Source organism: Microcaecilia unicolor, chromosome 11 (assembly GCF_901765095.1).
Source record: "Microcaecilia unicolor chromosome 11, aMicUni1.1, whole genome shotgun sequence".
Taxonomy (NCBI): domain Eukaryota; kingdom Metazoa; phylum Chordata; class Amphibia; order Gymnophiona; family Siphonopidae; genus Microcaecilia; species Microcaecilia unicolor.
In genome coordinates this window covers 176,634,839-176,655,106 of record NC_044041.1, presented here as the reverse complement: position 1 = coordinate 176,655,106, position 20,268 = coordinate 176,634,839, and the positions used below count along the sequence as shown (strand labels likewise).

Sequence of the window (20,268 nt, the reverse complement as noted above, 5' to 3'; positions counted from 1 at the left end):
GCACTACAAAAATAAATATATTTTTGTGCTGCCAGATATGACTGAGCACGGGGGGTGTTCAGTACTGCCAGACTGCTGAGGCATAGCTGCCGAGAGGGGGGCAGGGGGGACAAAATTCCCCGGGCCTGGGCCTCCAAAGGGGGCCCGACGCTGCGGTCCCACCCGCCGTCCGTCGTTGACCGTCTGCCACCAGGCCAGGCCCCCTGCATTGAAATCACAGCGCCTCTCACCTCCATGTGAAAGCGCTGCAGGCAGCAGGGCAGCAGATCGCCTCCCTTCAGGCCTCCTTCCCTCCCTGTGTCCCGCCCTCCTCTGATGTAACTTCCGCAAGGGTGGGACACAATGAGAGAAGGAGGGCCGAAGGGAGGTGATCTGCCCTGCTGCTTGCAGTGCTTTCACATGGAGGTGAGAGGTGCTGTGATTTCAATGCAGGGGGCCCGTGGCGGACGGAGGGGGCAGGTGGAGGGGGGAGCGTTGGCGGCGGCCTCGGGGGGAGGGGGGAGTGGCGGCGGCGACCTCGGAGGCAGGCACAGCAGTGCTGATCTGCCCTGGGTGGCAGCAACCTAGGAACACCACTGGGTCTTTTTCTTGGCTTGGGCTGGGGGACAGAATGGGAATCAAGGGGACTATGGCAGTGGGTCCTGGAGGGGGATCAGAGGACTTTTTACCACATGGATTTTTTTAGGCACCATATATAGAATCTGGCCATTAGTGGCTAACTGGTTATATCATGCAATATAACCAGCTATCCGCCAATATTTAGCACGGATAACTTTGACGATTCAGCACATCGCCGTGTAACTTTGACGGCCAAATTGGGCTACTGAAATAGCAGGTCTATCTTTGGCTGGTTTAAACTTAACTGGCCAGCACTAAATATTGGTTTGGCTGGTTAAGTTTAAACCAGATATTCAACTCCAGTCACCGGAAATAGTCTGGCACTGAATATCCAATCTCGCTGCCGACCGAGGGAGTTAGCCGGGCTCCCTCCCGCAGTCTGAGTATCAGCCCCAGTCTCTTTTGGGGGTTCAGAAGGTGTAATATGCAGTGGCAACATTTTGCCTAACTATGAAGACTCTGAGGAGATTCATAATCAATCACAAAGTCGGTGAGCAGACCAGACCCACAGATCCCTGAATTAGATAATTAAATATTCATTTGAAGTCAAGTGTGAAATGTTTGTGTGGTGGCAGTGAAAATGGAGTACAGATCTGGGACTAAATTATATGTACAAATAATGATTCTGATAGGTCACGTCACATATTACTGGAGGGGTTTTAATGTCCTGAGTAAGAATCTGAATTCTTGCAAAGGGTAAGGGGAGCTGATCATTAAAGACAAATATAGAGGCAGGTGACAGACAGAGGGGCAGGTGAACTTTAGCAAAATAAATGTAGCTTGACTCATAGTGGTAGTACCACCAGACTACTGCTAGGGGTCACCGGTACCATTGTGAGCCCAGTGCCAGCAGCAGCAGGAGTGACTGGGGATTGCTGCTACCCCGGTACCACTAGATGCCATGAATGTTTACAGTAGGCTTGGAGGAAAGGGGGGAGGGATTTGTGATGAGGGGATCTTTGAGGGAGGGGACTTATGATGGAGGGGCTCATGGGGAAAGGGAGAAACACATCTCTTAATACCCAGCCCCTTTCAGATGCAGCCTGGGAGCATCAGGCCAGAGGTTAGCAGCTCGATGCTCCTGGACAGTAACAATAACATCAGCTTTTAGCTGATATTATTTTTCCAGCTGTCTGATTTACATAATAATGAGGTGTTTTGCATGCCGTGCATCTCATTATTATGTATTCCACAGTAACTAATTTTATTTTGCTTTACAGTAATATAATGCACATTAACACAGTAACAAAATAAATGTCGGCAGATGAGGACCTGGTCCATCCAGTTTGCCCATCAAAGTGGCCAGAATTGAATGTGGCACTCTGCACAGCTGTCACTTCTTCCTGATGAAATGCTGATATACTTTATCTCTGTCTCTTCCTGAAAATTTTGAGGCACAAACTGTAGAAGTCTGCACAATACCAGTCCTACTTCCCAACTACTGGAGTTCCTGTGAAAGCCCATTCCAGACTCGATCCTGGATCTCTTGTTGTCATTTACGATACCCAAACTTTAGAAATCTGCCTGGCGTTGGTCCTACTTCCCCATCTGCCATCAAAGTTCACGCCAGTTATGAGGTCATTTAAGGTAGGTTAAGAGGGCAAACACACCTTAACAATTAACCCCCCTCCTCCTCCTGCTCAGTTACAAAAGATCCTTCTTAAGATTTAACAGTTTCCACCATACACAAATTCTAGGAAGTGGGTTTTAATGAAACGTTAATGAGACCCAGACTTAACTAGATACGGGAGTATTTGCATAGATTCTCACCCTCTCTGTGCTTCCACACACACAAACACCGCCTTCTCTTCCCTCTTACTGATGTACTGACGTGTGATTTCGACATCAGGAAAACTATGTCAGTGGCGGCAGTAACACATTGCCTCCCCTCAGGAATATGGCCCACCCGATCAAAAGTAACACTTTCTCCGGTGCCCTATTATAACCTCCTCCTGTGTTAGCACTGGGAGGAAAGTGATAGGAACAGCATTCTTCACTAACACTGGCTGAATCATAAATTCAATTGAGTTTCTTTTTTTTTATTTTTACCCCATGAAGCTTGAAAGAGCGATAAAAACTAAACCCAGCATTGTGGATAAAAGGCAGAAAATAGAAAATGTAACACCAAAAGATGGACGACTGGCGGTGAGAAACAGAATCTGGTAAAGGTCACCCAGTTACAGTGGGCAGAGTCGACACCAGAAAGGCCTCAGCTTTTGCATTTCCTATTTGAGCACACAGATCTCCCAAGGTAGGGATATGCCTTTGTTAGAGCACCTTAAAAATGTTCCGGCCTATACTCAGCTGCTGGCGATCAGTGTTTTTATGTCTGCTGCCGGCTGTATTCCTGGATATTCAGTATTGGGCCATGTCCAGGAGCTGACACTGAATATCTGATTGTATGTTGGCTGGTAAAGCTTGTGGGGCTGATATTCACACTGTGAGAGGTACCCTGGCTGCCTCCTGCGGTCAGCGCTGAGCCTGGAAATTCAATGCCGGGCCATTTCCGGTGACCGGCATTGAATATCAGTGTGGTTTTTGGCCGGATTAAAGTTATCCAGCCAAGCCAATATGCAGCACTGGCCGCTTAATTTTAAACCAGCCAAAGATATTCCAGCCACCAAATTTAGCTGGTGATGCGCTGAATTAAGCACTAACCGACAATATTCAGCGGGAGATAACCAGCTATCTCCCACTGAATATTGCCGGGTAGCTGGTTAAGGGCCATTCCTGGCTAATTAAATGGTTGTAAATATCAGGTGAGATGCGGTTAAGTGCAATATTCAGCCCTTGATCGCATAAGCTGAACCTCTTAAAGATAGGACAGCTATTTATGTAGTCAATTTAAGCGGTTATCGTATGAGGTCAAGGGTTGAATATTGGCCCTTAACCACATATGTGCCAACTCTGCCCCCAGAACACCCAGAAGTTGGCCTGTTTCAGCAGAGGAAGTAACTGCGAATATTCAGCAGTGCTAACTGATTAAATGACGCTGAATATCAGCGGTTAGGCAGCCCAAGGCGATTTAAGCGGGCAGGAACCTCTACTGCCCGCTTATTGACTTAAAAGTGCACACACTCTGCTGCTCCTCAGTACCTTTCTACTGTTCTCTCTCCCTACACTCCTACCCGGGAACTCCGTTCACTGGGTAAATCTCTGTTACCTGCACCCTTCTCCTCCACCGCTAACTCCAGACTCCGTTCCTTTTATCTTGCTGCACCATATGCCTGGAATAGACTTCCTGAACTGGTACGTCAAGCTCCATCTCTGGCCAAATCTAGCTACAAGCACACCGTTTTGATGCTGCTTTTACTCCTAACCCTTACTCACTTGTTCAGCACCCATTTTTATCATTCTCACCTTAGTAAATCCCTTATCTCTTATTTGTCCTAATTAGATTGTAAGCTCTGTCAAGCAGGGACTGTCTCTTCATGTTGAAATGTACAGCAAATGGTGTAATTCAATACCAAAGATCGCAAGAAGCTTCACGAACTATCCTCAATTTAGAAAAGAGCTGAAAACATGCCTCTTTAAAAAATTCTATAATATAATCATTTAGTATCGACGTCCATTCCGATTACTAAAACAGGAGCAAAGGAGTAGCATGATCAACAAGACTCTTCCAGAAACCAAAGGGGACAAGACATCAACCCCTTAATTCCAAAAAGTTGCATGCCCAAATGTCCAACTAGCATGCAAATTTGCACACACAAGTTATAGACAAAGCATACAATGAAAACCTAGAACCTTACTAATCCACTGCTGAAAAACCTACTGTTCACTATACCTAATAACGCCTCACTTCTACTCTCTACTTCTCCCTTAACTAACCTCTGTACTACAATAATTGTACCTGACATCCAAGAATAATTGTGTTACAAAACTATGTAAGCCACTTTGAGCCTGCAAATAGGTGGGAAAAGGTGGGATACAAATGCAATAAATAATAAATAACTTACTAATTACATGCTAATTGACATCAACAACCAATTATTTGTTATAAAATTGTTGTTCTTTGGTGCTAATTGGCAGTCCTTGACAGATATACAAGTACCTGCCCTTAGTATTCTATACGTTGTGCATTTCATGGAACTCCAAGGAGGACCTGGGAGGGGCATGGGCAGGTCAGGGGTGTGTTGGGCAGTTACAGGCATGGGTTATAGAATACTAGTTAGGCGTGAGTAATCTGGCAGTCAAAGCACCTTTTGAGGAGAAAGCAGAGTATCAATTTCATGCAACTGCTTTGGTCCTGACCTACAGTAATTTGGGCAGGGCTTTTACGAGGGGGCATGAGGCAGCTGCCCTTTTTGAATCCAGAACCCTCTTGTCCCCACTGAAATAAAAGGCCATATAGAGCAGCCAAAGAGTCAAATAAAGCAGCATTTCCCACTTAGCAGCTCTATGCAAAGCATTTAGCAGACATGGCTATGCAGGTACATAGCCCTGTATCAATATTCATGGCACAAACTGCGGAAAGTAAATAATCCATTTGCTCTTTTAAATAAGCAACCCTCAAGGTCACTAGCTACGGTAGAACCACTACCAGGTACTCAAAGAGAGCGCTTGTCATAGGTCGCTAAATCAGCAGTGACGGATGGGCTGCCACAAGCATTTTGCCTGACTCCACTACAGAGGTGCAAATATGGCAGCAGAGACCAGGGAGAAACCCACAAACACGAGTAAAAGGGCTGCAACAGAAGAGGCTGAGTGAAGTGGGCAATTACAAGTAAGAGGCAAAAAAAGACCCCCACCCCACCCAAACTAGAACTTTCCACCATGTCGGCCTGGAATAGGGCATGAAGGATAGGCCTATTCCTGATGGAGGAATTACTCACAAATCAACATTAGTTCTTTCTGAGAAGAGACAGAGCTAACTAGAATTGAGCTGAGCTGAAAAGTAATAAAAGCCAGATGTGGGTGTAGTTCAAAGGAAATTCGGTGCACAGGAAAAAGCTGACAGTCTATCAAAGGAGGGCAACTGCCTTGTTAACGTATTTTTTCTCGGGGTGGCTGCTTCGTCTTTATGACGATATCTGTCTATTTAGTACTATCTCTTTAAGTCTGTCAGCTGATTGGTTGCCATGATTGAAGAGCGTCTGACGTTTCTCCTTTAAATGGTGAGGCGCCATTTTTCTAAAGTTGTCTTCCCTATGAACAGACGTACTGGTTCTCTCTATGCAAGCGGGTCTCTACAGGAATGTACGGGTATGTGGCTGAAGGATCCCTTCAAGTGCTGATTTTTATGTTTCCTTCCACTAGAACCTCGGACCGTTGGACCCTGAAGCAGACATCGAAACGTCTGGCCACCGTTGGTCGCGGTCTTTCTGGAAGAGAGGAACCGAGGAAGACACACCTAAGCTAAGTCTAAATACCTTAAATACATTAGAGCTTAGGTAGTTTTGTAAATGGCATTTTTGCTGTCAAATTGCACTATAGGAGGTTTTTTCTAGCCAATGATGAAGCAGCCCTGTTCCGAGTGTTTCTAACGCCAGTGTGCGTCTTGAGGCTTTTCGTCCTGCACAGACAGTGACTCGTTGTCTTCGGTCAGTAGATGAGCTCCCACTATTTTGAGTCTATCAAAGGAGACAGGGATAAGAAGGGGGGGGGGGGGGGTGCACATAGCTGTCAAAGGAAGGTTGTGGGTAACACTTCTTCAGTACAGGCCTGCCCAGATCATCTAGGTTGAGAGATTAGAAAGAGGGCATCTAGGTTAAGAGGCCAAGCAGGCTCCTATTTAGCTGCTATTTTATAAAGATATGTATCTCCTGGCTTATCTCTCAGTCAGGGCCGCCAGCTAAGTTCCCTGGGCCAGGTACCCGGGACTAAGGGTCATAAAACAAATTGTACTTCAGATGAGCTGGGCGCAGGCCGAGCTAAATCCCAGTAAGCTGAAGAGTAATCTTTTTTGGGGCACTCTCAAGTCCACTCTCATTCAAAAAAATCAGCTAGCAGTCATTGAGTTAAGCTTCAACTGGCTTTACTTAACAACAACTTGGAAAACAGTTCAGTACACAAACTGATATGTACAGTCAGGACATGTTATAGTTCCAGATCAGCTTCAAACATAATCTCCTCCAGTCACCAAATGTAATGCAAACAGAAGAACATAAGAATAGCCATACTGGGTCAAATCAATGGTCCATCTGGCCCACTTTCCTGTTTCCAACAGTGGCCAATCCAGGTCACAAGTACCAGGCAAATAGTGACAATATTTCATGCTAGCAATCCCAGGGCAAGCAGTAGCTTCCCCATGTCTGTCTCAATAGCACTATGGACTTTTCCTCCAGGAACTTGTCCAAACCTTTTTTAAACCCAGATATGCTAACTGCTGTTACTACATTATTGGGCTCATTTTCAAAAGAGAAGGATGCCCATCTTTCGACAACTGTACACCACTACCATAGCCCTAAGGGGTGAAGGGGGGCACCTACATGTGGGTACAGTGGGTTTTGGAGGGTTCACATTTACCACCACAAGTGTAACAGGTAGGGGGGATGGGCCTGGGTCCACCTGCCTGAAGTGCAGTGCACCCACTAAAACTGCTCCAGGGACCTGCATACTGTTGTCATGGAGCTGGGTATGACATTTGAGGGTGGCATAGAGGCTGTGAAATTTTTTTTGTTTTGTTTTTTTTAGGGTGGGAGGGGGTTGGTGACCACTGGGGGAGTAAGGGGAGGTCATCCCTGATACCCTCCGGTGGTCATCTGGTCAGTTCGGGCACCTTTTCACAGCTTGATCGCAAGAAAAAATGGACCAAGTAAAGTCGGCCAAGTGCTCGTCAGGGACGCCCTTCTTTTTTCCATTATCAGCCGAGGACGCCCATCTCTTAATCATGCCCCAGTCCCGCCTTCGCTACGGTGCCGACAGGCCCCCGTGAACTTTGGTCATCCCCGCGACGGGAAGCAGTTGAGGATGCCCAAATTCGGCTTTCCATTATGCCGATTTGGGCAACCCTGAGAGAAGGACGCCCATCTCCCGATTTGTGTCAGAAGATGGGTGCCCTTCTCTTTCAAAAATAAGCCTGATAATCAGCACATAAACATTCATTCTTCGATATGTTTTAGAACAGGCTCTATGGCAGGAGATCCTGTTCTAAAATATTAGCAGAAAGTGAGATGGACATCTCAATTCCCATTTAATAATAATAATAAAATGTATTTCTATTCTGCATTATCTTTAAAATTCTAAGCGGATTAAACAGTAAATACAAAGCATAAAAACAACATTAAAATACAAACATCATATAAAGACATTGTATGCTAGACTAAAAATTACACACTCATTACTCAACATAGTAACATAGTAGATGGTGGCAGATAAAGACCTGTAAGATCCATCCAGTCTGCCCAACAAGATACCATATATAATGAGTTTATGATATGAAGTATCACATATATACCTGATCCTGCTTTGTCCTTGCCATTTTCAGGACATAGGCCATAGAAATCTGTTCTAAATTTCTGAAGTTGTCGAAGCCCATCCAAATCTATTCAGCCACAATCAGGGCAGAGACCTTAGAAGTCTTGCCAAGCACTAGCTTTGGTTCCCAATTAGCGGTGTTGCTACCTAATCTCCACTAAGCTTCTTTGAATCCATTCCTTCCAATCAGGATTCCTTTGTGTTTATCCCACACATTTTTGAATTCCGTTATCGTTTTCATCTCCATCACTTTCCGTGGAAGGACATTCCAGATATCTACTACCCTCTCGGTGAAGAAATACTTCATGACATTATTCCTGAGTAAGCCCCCTATCAACCTCAATTTATGTCTAGTTCTACCACCTTCTTGTCTCTGGAAAAGGTTTGTTTGCGGATTAATACCTTTCAAATATTAGAACGTCTGTGTCATGTCACCCCAGTTTCTCCTTTCCTCCAGGGTATACATGTTCAGGTCAGCAAGTCTCTCCTCGTACGTCTTGCTACGTAAACCCCATAACATTTTCGTCGCCTTTCTCTGAACCGCTTCAAGTCTTTTTACATCCTTAGCAAGGTAAGGCCTCCAAAACTGAACACAATATTCCAAGTGGGGCCTCTCCAATGGCTTGTACACTGGGATAATTCAATGCATCAAAATGCAACATTGTAGCTGGTGTAGAAACTTATCAATAGGCAGAGTAATTGCTCATCTGGTCCAAATGCCTGATGAACAAAATAGGTTTTCAATTCTTTCTTCAATTGATTTAAGTTTTGGATCACATCAAGTTCAGCAGGCAGTGCATTCCAAAGTTTAGGACCTATGCTGTCTGTTCTTAAACACCGCTCTAAGGTTGAACTCTCACATTAAGTTATATAAATACAAGCATAAACCCACATAGATGCACCCAGTTATGCCAGGCTGATGACAGTTCTAAATGGGTAATGCTTACGTGTGGCAAGTAATGCACACAACTCACAGTGTTTTATAAGTTGCCCATGTCCCATCTATACGCCAAACCAAAGGAGAGTCCAAATCTCCCACAAAGCACACAAGCAACCACAAGAAGGGTGGAAGAAACCAAAAGGACCAGACTGAAGACCACAGATAGTAAGAGCACCAAAATAGATTTATTGGGACCCTACACGGTCCATGTTTCGGCCAAGAAGGCCTTCCTCAGGGGTCTTCAAATTGACGTATACAGATGTTCCTCCAAGATTACACAGGACAGAAAGAATAAGCACAAAAATGCTGGTGCTATCTGAAATGGAGCGTAGACACTAATGTCTGTATTTCACCTTGCAATTCTGCACTGTATTAACAGTACAGAGTCACACACAGGGCTTTTGCACAGTTTCTTCTGCACTTTTGTACCAGTTACAGGATTGCCTTTAAGGGCCTGATGTTCAGCCAGCAGCCATCAGTATTTTGATGACCTCCGCTGGTGTTAAACCCAGAAATTCAATGCCAGTCAAAGCGAGACAAGGCAGGCACCAGGTTGGATACGCTGGGCCAGGCACCAGCATTGAATTTTGGGGTTTCCGGAGCATTTAACTGGCAGTGGGTTATTGCATAAAGAAAGAACTGACTTTTATTTATTTGGGTTTTGCTCACACCTTTTTCAGTAGTAGCTCAAGGTGAGTTGCGTTCAAATACACTGGGTATTTTCTTGTCCCTGGAGAGCTCACAATCTAATTCTGCACCTGAGGCAATGAAGGGTTAGGTGATCTGCCTAGGATTACAAGGAACAGCAGTGGGGTTTGAACCAGGCACCTCCGGATGTCAAGACCAGGGCTCTAGCCACTAGGCCACTCCTCCACTCCACTTTGTGTAGTCCTGTTTATACACTTAACTGGGCAAGTGCTACCACCACCCTCAGAATGCCCCCAAAATAGTCAGTTTTCAGTTTGGCGCTAACCGGTTATTCTGATTATGTGCTGCTGAAAATTAGCACTTAGCCCCAAAGAAGCGATTTAACCTTCTAGGAGTTGTTTCTGGACAGTTATATCACTCTGAATATCGACCCCTAAGTGTTTACTGCAGCTATACCTGACTACTATTATCCTGAAGCATTGACAGAATAAAACTACAGCCCACAGAATGCTCTGTACTGGCAGATTAAGAAGCAAGGCCAGGCATAGGCAGCTCCAGCCCTTCAGTGTCACAAGTAGGCCAGGTTTTCAGGATAACCATAATAAATATGCATAAGATAAATTTGCATGCAATACCTCCATTATATGTAAGTCTATCTCATGCATATTTGTAGTGCATATACTGAAAACCTGATCTACGTGTGTGACAAAACTGTCTAAGCAACAAAGAGCCATCTGATGATCTAACTGCCAAACTTGCTAATATTCCTTCCCTTCCCCCTTCCCCCTCCCCCCCCCCCCCCCCCCCCCCCCCACTTACATACACACATATATACTTTAAAAAAGAAGAAGAAGAAGAAAGCGCCCCACCTGAAATTCCACGCTTCATCCATCTCGGTTTCTCCAAGATAACAAAGAAGTTCTCTTGTTTCTCATACTCCTCATCATCAATAATCTTCACCTGCAAAGTTTTCCTGAGCAATGGAAGGAGAAGAGAAAGAGGAGAGGACACATGGTCAGATGAGGCTACTCAGTCCTTTGAAGAGAAGAAGCAGCAAAACGCATGGAGTCGCAGACTTCTATCATACCTGCCAACAATTGTGACTTTAGAAATTGGAAAGTAAAGGAACAATTAAGCTGGTAGAACCTTAGTCAATAAAGATTCTTCTGTAAGTACACATTAGGAAAAAGTCCTTGTTGAATGAATAAGGCCGTTAGTTGTTGGTGAAATGTTCCCTACTGATGAGAGGTTGTAGCCTCATGCAACTTAGGTCATAAGACATCTCTTCTACCCTCTTCCCAGGACTTTCTTTGAGGGGGTACTTGGGGGTACTGAGTACCAGCACCTTTTTCATTGTCTGCTAAAACTGACCCATGATTCCCCAAGTTTTAATGAAAGAGCTCAGGCTCTACACACCAATTCTGCCGTGTCATAGATTCTGTGACTGGTTTCAGGGGGCCTGGCTATTGTGGGGTGGGTCCCTCAGTGATCACCCCACCCCTGAAGGATGGCCTGGCATTTGAGTACCAGCACCTTTTTCGCTAGAAAAAATGCACTGCTCCTTCCACACCTTCTATAAGGGTTTTTAAAGATATGCAATAAATCAGTTCATCAAAAGTTATGTTGGCAATTGTTACAGCGCTACACATCTCATCTGCCCTCTTTAATTTGGAATACCAAGCTTTCTTTCTTTGCATGAACTGCATTTAGTGAATGCCACTGTTACAAAAAGAAGTCACAATAAGCAGAAGCCTTTTTGTATGGGAAGATGTTCATTTTAGTGAATCACCCACACACAGAAAATGTTCCTCAGCTGCCAGACCTGGAGAATGGAATCATCTGGAAGCCAAATCCGATTTGTCAACAGTGAAAGTGAGGAACTGTATCAGAGGGGGGCATTTTTGCCCACATGGTGGTAACACTTCCAATCTGAAAACTGTAAGGGGGAAGGCAGAAGGCAGGCATGAAATTTTACGCATATGGAGACAGGGGATCCGTCCAACCTAAAGGCTGTGGGCCAATTCACTGCAGTTTTTTTTCCTATGTTGTGTGTCTGTGGGAAGAAAAGCCTGAGAGAAACCGTCTACACATTAATTGATTTGCTTGCTTTATTTTTGTCTATTAGATTGTAAGCTCTTTGAGCAGGGACTGTCTTTCTTCTATGTTTGTGCAGCGCTGTGTACGCTTTGTAGCGCTGTAGAAATGCTAAATAGTAGTAGTAGTAGTAGTAGTAGTTATATGGATAACAACTGGGCATTTATAAGGAAGACAAATTGTGCAGGATCTCATCCTGAAAGTAAGATGAGAAGGAAAGGGTGAACTGTCTCCAGAGAAACAGAGCACCTTTTAAAAAAAAAATTTTTATTTATGCATTTTCAATTAACATAATCCAAGTATACAATTTATCAAACAAAATGATAAAAAGGAATTAAAAAACTAAAAACATACTCTGTTCCTTTTATCTCACCGCACCTTATGCCTGGAATAGACTTCCTGAGCCATTACGTCAAGCTCCATCCCTGGCCACCTTCAAATCCGGGCTAAAGGCCTACCTGTTTGTTGCTGCTTTTAATTCCTAACTTGTCACCTGCTCATAACCTTATCTTGTCTTCTCTTCAATAGTCCCTCTTCCCTATGTGTCCTATCTGTCTGTCCTACCCTTATTTGTCCTGTCTGTCTGTCCTGATTTAGATTGTAAGCTCTTTTGAGCAGGGACTGTCTTTTCTTCATGTTCAATTGTGAAGCGCTGCCTACGACTGGTAGCGCTATAGAAATGATTTGTAGTAATAGTAGTAATATATAAGGAAACTCATAATCATAGTTCCATTATTAAAGTCCATAAAATCAAGGGGGACAAAAACTAAGGGAGGAAACGAAGAAAGAAATGCTAAAGGATAAAAGAAAAGAAGGGCACCTTTTTTTTTTTTTAAATCAAAGGGCCCAATATTCAAAAAAAGCTGAGGCATTGATATGCAGCATGGGTTAAGCAGGCAGGAGAAGGTGTTGTTTGCTTAAACCACTCTAGGGGGAGCCCTTTTACAGAGCAGTGGTAAACCCAATGCGGGCTTACCGCTCACTCTTTCTCACTACCACCAGCCCAACGCAGCCGCCGGCAGTAGTCCCGCCCCCCAGCGCAGGCCATTTCTGGGGGAAAAAGAAAACCCCCGGAAATTGCTTGCGCGGCGATAACCCGGCAGTACTCGGGCATCACCGTGCGCTGCCTGGTTACCACCAGGTTAGAGTGGGAGCCCTTATCGCCACCTCAGTGGATGACAGTCCCTGTCAGATGGAAACGGTAGCAGAATTCAAGCATGCGTGGGATAAACAAAGGAATCCTGTTCAGAAGGAAGGGATCCTCAGGAGCTTAGCCGAGATTGGGAGGCGGGGCTGGTGTTTGGGAGGCGGGGCTAGTGCTGGGCAAGACATCTATGGTCTGTGCCCTGAAAATGGCAAATACAAATCAAGGTAAGGTATACACAAGAAGTAGCACATATGAGTTTATCTTGTTGGGCAGACTGGATGGACAGTGCAGGTCTTTTTCTGCCGTCATCTACTATGTTACTGTGTTACTATGTTACTATCCAGCTCATTTTCGAAAGTGATCACCGGCCATCTTCCGACACAAATCGCTATTTTGACACCATCGCCGCTTTCCCGTCACAGAGCCGGTGAAAGTTCAAGGGGGCGTGTTGGCAGCGACGTGAAGGCGGACATGGGCGGGCATGGGCGGAGTTACGAACTGGCCGGCTTTAGCCCATAATGGAAAAAAAACTCGGCGATGAAGAGCATTTGGCCGCTTTTACTTGGTCCCTTTTTTTTCAGGTCCAAGCTTCAAAAAGGTGGCTGAACTGACCACATGACCACCGGAAGGAATTGGGGATGACCTCCCCGTATTCCCCCAGTGGTCACCAACCCCCTCCCAGCATAAAAAACAGGTTACAAATACTTTTTTGCCAGCCTCTATGCTAGCCTCAAATGCCGTACCCACCTCCATGACAGCAGAATGTGTTCTATCCTCCGACAGCCTTTGCCTGCTTGTGATGTGGCTCTGGGGTGAGTGTGGCACCTTTTCTGTTATTTGCACTTCAGAGTCACATCAGCAATGCATTGTGGTAGGTATAGGTATTGGTAGTTGGTAGGCTCTACTTTTCCCCCTGCTTACTGGGTCAGAGTGTGCCCTGTTTTGTTTCCTATTGTAGTCCATGCAGTAGTGGCCATTTTTGTAAGACAGTTTTAGATCCCTTTCCTGTGTTACCCACGTCAGAGAACGTAGTTCTTACCTTGAATGGTGCTGAAAGAGGGCACTGTACACCATTGTGCCAGCTCTGACCTACTGCTAATCTTAGTACCAGAGGACTCTTTGCCAGTGGGGCACAACCTCTGATCTGCAGTTAACTGTGAGTAAACGTGGTTATTTCAAGAAAGGACTTTTTCAGAGAGATTAGTCTTCAGGTGTGAACTGGTGTGCCAAAGTTATACAGCAGCAATGAGTCCTAGAGGCTGTATGCAGTTCCGTGGAGCAGTTTTAGTGGGTGCAGTACATTTGTGGGTAGTGGGTTTTGGGGGGGGGGGGGGTGGGGGGCTCAGCTCCCCAAGTAAGGGAGCTATGCACGTGGGAGCTTTTCTGAAGTCCACCACAGTGACCCCTAGGGAGCCCGGTTGGTGTCCTGGCATGTCAGGGGGGCCAGTGCACTAAAAATGCTGGTTCCTCCCACGGCCAAATGCCTTGAATTTGGCCGGGATTTGAGATGGCCGACATAACTTTCCATTATCGCTAAAAAACGAAGCCGGCCATCTCAAACCCTGGCCAAATCCAATGCATTTGGCTGGCCGGAACCATATTATCGAAACAAAAGATGGCCGGCCATCTTTTTCGAAAATACGGGTCTGGCCAGCTGTTTGCGGCGCAGCCAAAATACATCGCCGGCCATGTATTTCGCTGGCACCATTCGATTATTCCCCTCAACGTTACATAGCCATGCGGTAAGAGTTCTCTTACCGCATGGCCATATGTGCCTACCAGCGCTGGACCCTTTTTCCCGCAGCTTGGTAAAAGGACCCCTGATGATGTTGGCAAACACTGTTATTATTTATTTATTTATTTATTTAATACATTTATACCCCACATTTTCCCACTAGTTGTAGGCTCAATGTGGCTTACACATAACCGTAGGGTAAGCTACAGTTCAGAAAGTATAAATGAACAATGTAATAGTAGGTTATTAAGCGTATAGGTATCATATAAAACAACAGAGATAACAAACGATAGTATTATTATTATTATTATTAATTACATTTGTACCCCGCGCTTTCCCACACATAGCGGGTTCAATGTGGCTTACATAGCAAATAGAATTACAAAGTCTTGAAGGAGAATGTTACAAGTTGTAGTAAACATAGTAGTAGTGGGGTTTTGAGGATATGTAAATTGAGCATGGAGAGGTAAACAAAGATATACAAGATAATAAGGTCCATGGACTTTGCTGAAAACAGGAAAAATTAAGATTAGGTTACATCATTAGGACTTGTGAAGTGTGGTCATTGTAGAGCCTGTGCAATGACTTTGGAAACACAGACTTTTATCAATCCTGTTGATGGTAAATCCTGTATTTTACAGCATTCAACTACTTGTAAAACAAACTATGTAATGCATATTTTAAAATGCAGCTGCAATAAGATTTATATGGGGAAAACAAGCAGACAACTTCATCTGACAATGAATGAATATTGCTCCTGTATTGGCAATAAAAAATCAGGGGCACTATTGATAAAACACTGTATTTCAACAATCACAGTTTTGATGACTTCTGGTGTTTTGCAAGTGACCATATTGGTGAGACGAGACACAGGGGAGACAGGGATAAAAAAAACTTCTGCATTGCGAACAACGATGGATTCATCGATTTCAAGCATTAGAATCCCGTGGTCTCAACACTCATTCTGATTGGTCTTGCTGTTATTAAATATATGCAGATTCTGTCCCTTTAACGTACAGCGTGTGGGCTGATTGGACATTGTTACATTGGTGTCCTGTTTATAATGTGGGCACCATTTTTTAGATTTGCGACGTTTGCAATATCAGTCACGAGCAGACACAAGTAATCCCAGTTTGCTAGAGTATTTCTGATTGAGTAAGTCACGTTGTAGTCCTAAATGTGATTACCTTCATCTTTTTTTTTCAGGTCACTGAGTATGGTGATCCCCTGATGAAGGAATATTGTCAAACGGGTGCCTGTTGGGATCCAGTACATAATAAGACGTACCCTACTTTCTAGCTGTTGCAATCATCATCATTGGATGAAGATTATGAATCATTCATACATTAGATTTTTTTGATTTGATGCATAATGGAAAGTTATGCACGATATTAAAAAGTAATATCATGCTACGGAAAGATATAAACAGGATGGAGTCGGTCCAGAGGGCGGCTACGAAATTAGTAAGTGGTCTTGAATGCAAAAATTATAGGGACAGGCTTATGAACCTCAACATGTATATGCTGGAAGAGAGGAGGGAGAGAGGAGACATGATAGAAACGTTTAAATATCTCAAGGGCATTTACGTACAGGAAGAGAGCCTTTTTCAAATGAAGGAGAGCTCTGGAATGAAGGGGCATATGACAAAGTTAAGAGGGAATAGGCTTAGGAGTAACCTAAGGAAGTATTATTTCACAGAAAGGGTGATGGAGGCGTGGAATGGCTTCCCGGTGGAGGTGGTGGAGTCGAGGACTGTTCCAGAATTTAAAAAGTCATGGGATAAGCATGTGGGATCGCTTAGGAACAGGAAGAATTAGGGGTTACAGAGGATGGGCAGACTGAATGGGTCATATGGCCTTTATCTGCCGTCATGTTTCTGTGTAAGAAGTTGGGAGTTTTGTATATTATTTTGGGACAAGTCTATTCATTGGTTGATCATGTGGTAATGTTGCCATTAGTATGTGACTATTTTGAAAAATTACCATGTGAGTACTTACCACCACCCATTTTGTAGGTAGTAAGGGCTCTCATGGTATCAATTCACTAACCAGTTACCACCTAAAAGTCGCCATAATTTGTGCATGCAATTTAAGGGCCCCTTTTACAAAGTGGTGGTACATGTACTGTCGCTTTGCTGTGCATAGCCGCCGAGAGGGGGGGCAGGGGGGACAAAATTCCCCAGGCCTCCAAGGGGGGCTCGGCGCCGCAGTCCCACCCGCCCTCCATCGTCGACCGTCTGCCACCGGGCCGGGCCCCCTGCATTGAAATCACAGCACCTCTCACCTCCGTGTGAAAGCACTGCAGGCAGCAGGGCAGCAGATCGCCTCCCTTCAGGCATCCTTCCCTCCCTGCGTCCCGCCCTCATGGAAGTTACGTCATACAAGGGCAGGACACAGGGAGGGAAGGAGGCCCAAAGGGAGGCGATCTGCTGCCCTGCTGCCTGCTGCGCTTTCACACGGAGGTGAGAGGCGCAGGGGGCCCGGCCCGGTGGTGGACGGAGGTGGAGGGGGGAGCGGTGGGGGCCGGGCCCGGCCCAGTCTCTCGGCGGCCCTGTTCCTGTGCACCAAATCAGGAATACCGCTGGGCTTCTGAAGAAGATCGGCGTTAGTTCCCACCCCCAGCACGCTCCATTTCTAGTATGACAAAAATATTTTTTATTTTTGTAGCACTGGGGTTTACCCAGTGGTAATCAGGCAGTGCCATGCGATGCCCAGTTACCGCCAGGTTTGCACGGGAGCCCTTACCGTCACCTAATTAGGTGGTGGTAAGAGCTCTCCCCCACCACCCCCGGAAATGACTGTGCACCAAACCCTGTGATTAGCGCAGGGCTATTCTTTTTTTTTGGCTGAAAACAACCTTTTTCCTACTGCAATAATAGGGGGTCTGAGTGAATGGCAAATCCACGTGTTGATGCCACCGCAGGCCCCCTTTTACCGCAGTTTGGTAAAAGGGGCCCTAATTGAATAAGATTTATTAGAGCCAATAATTGGCTTCTTAACAAGCAATTATTGGCACTGCTTGGATTTAATTGGAACTATGTACATAAATTTAAGCACGTGGAATGGGGGCATTCCTTGCATTTGCATGCATTATAGAATAAGGTGGGATACACGCCCAATTTAGACGCATACATTTGCACCACATTTCAGTTGGTGCAAATGGCCACTCCTAAAGTCAGGTGTGAGTCCTGGACGTAAGTGCTATTCTATAAACCACACCTTGGCGGATAGAGATCTAAGATGGCGACGGTTAGATCAGCTTAACCAGGCGTGCCCTGAGATTGTCCCAGCTAACTTTGGAGGAAGCGTCTTACCCAATATCGATGGGTAAGAGGAGAGGCAAGGTCTCAAAAAGAAATAAAAATATGTTTTAGTGCATGGCTTTGACAGTTACTGCAGGCTGCCATTTTAAGCTTCATTACGTGCGCATTAACACCTAACAGCTTAGTAAAAGGGCCCCTAAGTTTTCAGCTGAAAATTCTTCTTAATGTAGGAGCTTAAAAGTTATGCTTGTAAATTTAGGCCTGCCACTCATTGCCAAGCTCCCGAGTTGTATTTTTTCCCCAACCTAAATCCGCCCCTGTTGCCACCCATTTTTTATGTTCCTAAATTTAGGAGCTTAGTGAAATTTTGAATATAAATTTAAGGGTTGAGATCTTAAACATGCTTGGTAATATATTAGAGAGCATGCTTGGTAATATAATTAGACAATAAAAAGATACAAGGAAAGAAAACTGAAAGCCAAAATCAGCAGCTGAGAAATGGTCCTCTGCTGGGTGCTTGATCGCTGCCTAAGGCAATCTGTCTGAGCCCTCACGGCCTTCATTTACATTTCATCTGCAAACACTACACGCTCTCATTTGAAGTTTAATTTTCTTTCTCTTTCCCTGCTCTAATATTTTCCTTCCATATTAAGCTTTCTGAGAGATGAGATATATCGCTAGAGTGGATGGCCACTGGTGTGCAATTCCATTACAGAGAGACAGCATGGGGCAGGCTGTGTTCTCCACAGAGAGGTGAGGGGCATCACTCACTTAATACCCTTCCTTCCACCTTAGCCCACACTCATCTAATAACCACACGGCAGGACTCAGGCCAGATTTCAAGCTCAGGACTGTAACATGTTCTGTGAGACTCTGAGCCTGGTTTGCAAGACATGCGCATGGTTGAATGTATTGTGACAACAGGCTTATACTGGTTGCTGACCTGTTTACTGTGTTGAGTGGCAACCATTTGGGGAGGGGAAGTTGAAGGGGCACAATCTTCTCCAAAGATAGCGGGGTTTTTTGGCAAAATCAATCATATTTGTGAATAAAGATTTGCACTATATTGTTGATTCTTTGATTTCTATAATTTTGTGGTGGAATACATATTGGGGCCGATATTCCCACCGCGGGAGGCAGGCCAGCTAACTCCTGCGGTCGGCGGTGAGATCGGATATTCAGTGCCAGACCAATTCCAGTAACTGGTATTGAATATCTGCTTTATTACGGCCAGTTTAAAGTTAACCAGCCAAGCCAATATTCAGCGCTGGTTGGTTAAGTTTAAACCGACCAAAGACAGGCCTGCTATTTCGGCAGCCCAATTTGGCCACCGTGTTGCAAATTCAGTTCGATCCATCTGCAGCATTTGTTGTGACTGACCATGAGATATTGTTGTGGATGCTGGATGAGATTGGTGTTGTAGGTCCATTTCTGAACTGGTTTAGAGGATTTCTGATACTGAGAACATATCAGGTTAGGATAAGGAATGAGTTCTCCTCTCCCTGGGCCCCCGATTCTGGAGTTCCCCAGGGGTCTCTCCCTTGTCACCTATTGTATTTAATATAGCAATGTCCTCTCTAAGAAAAACATTAGATGCAGCTACAGTGAAAAACTGTATTTATGCCGATGATATTACTGTACTTATTCCTTGGGAAGATACATTGCTAATATGTATGCCAGAATTAAATTCTGTGTTAAATTAGTTGAAGACTGAGTAACCACCCATAAGCTGAAATTGAATTTAGAAAAAACAAAATTTTTCATCTCAGCTAATCTTCAACAGAATGTTCTCTGCCAGACCGTAAACATAGATCAGACTAGTTTCCCAATTGAAATAGAATTAAAATTGCTGGGAGTGTCATTGGATACAAATCTATCTTTTGAAAATCATGTAGGTCAACTTACTAAAAAGATTTTCTTTACTTTAAAAAGATTAAGAAAGATTAGGCACTGTTTTGATCCCCTTCATTTTAGACTAGCTGTTCAAGCTTTAGTCTTAGGTCAACCAGATTACTGTAATGTGCTTTTTGCGGGCTGTTCGCAGCTAATCCTGAAGAAATTGCAAACTCTACAGAATGTGTCAGTTCATAAGGTCTATACAGGAAAGAAATTTGATAGGGTTACCCCCACTGTTGATCAGAGCACATTGGTTCCCAATTCAAGCCAGAATTTATTTTAAAGCTTGCACTATGATTAAGATACTTCAAGGTCTTGCACCAGGGAATATGCTATCGCTGCTAATTTTTTTTTCATCTTATGCACCTGTTGTAAAATTGAGATATAGATTAGTCTTGCATCTGCCTTCTTTCAAAACAGGTGGATACAAAAGGATGTTTCAATCCTTTTCCTGTTTTATAGGTGTTAAAGTTTGGAACTATCTTCCATTATTTGTTAGCTTCTCTGAT

The 20,268-nt window shown here is 44.5% G+C and overlaps 1 protein-coding gene across 7 annotated transcripts in view; it reads right to left on the bottom strand.

Moving 5' to 3' along the window:
• The window catches only part of SLC8A2 (solute carrier family 8 member A2), a 184,267-nt gene that overhangs the window by 27,953 nt on the left and 136,046 nt on the right, over positions 1–20,268 (bottom strand). For 3 of the 7 annotated variants that reach the window (XM_030218040.1, XM_030218042.1, XM_030218039.1), the window contains exon 2: positions 10,495–10,598. In XM_030218040.1, the coding sequence (XP_030073900.1) occupies positions 10,495–10,598 (104 nt within the window). Of the gene's footprint in view, positions 1–3,002; positions 3,027–4,236; positions 4,272–4,405; positions 4,430–4,766; positions 4,786–10,489; positions 10,599–20,268 lie in introns of all 7 variants that reach the window. The other 4 variants (XM_030218037.1, XM_030218038.1, XM_030218041.1 and 1 more) reach the window with 4 other exon arrangements.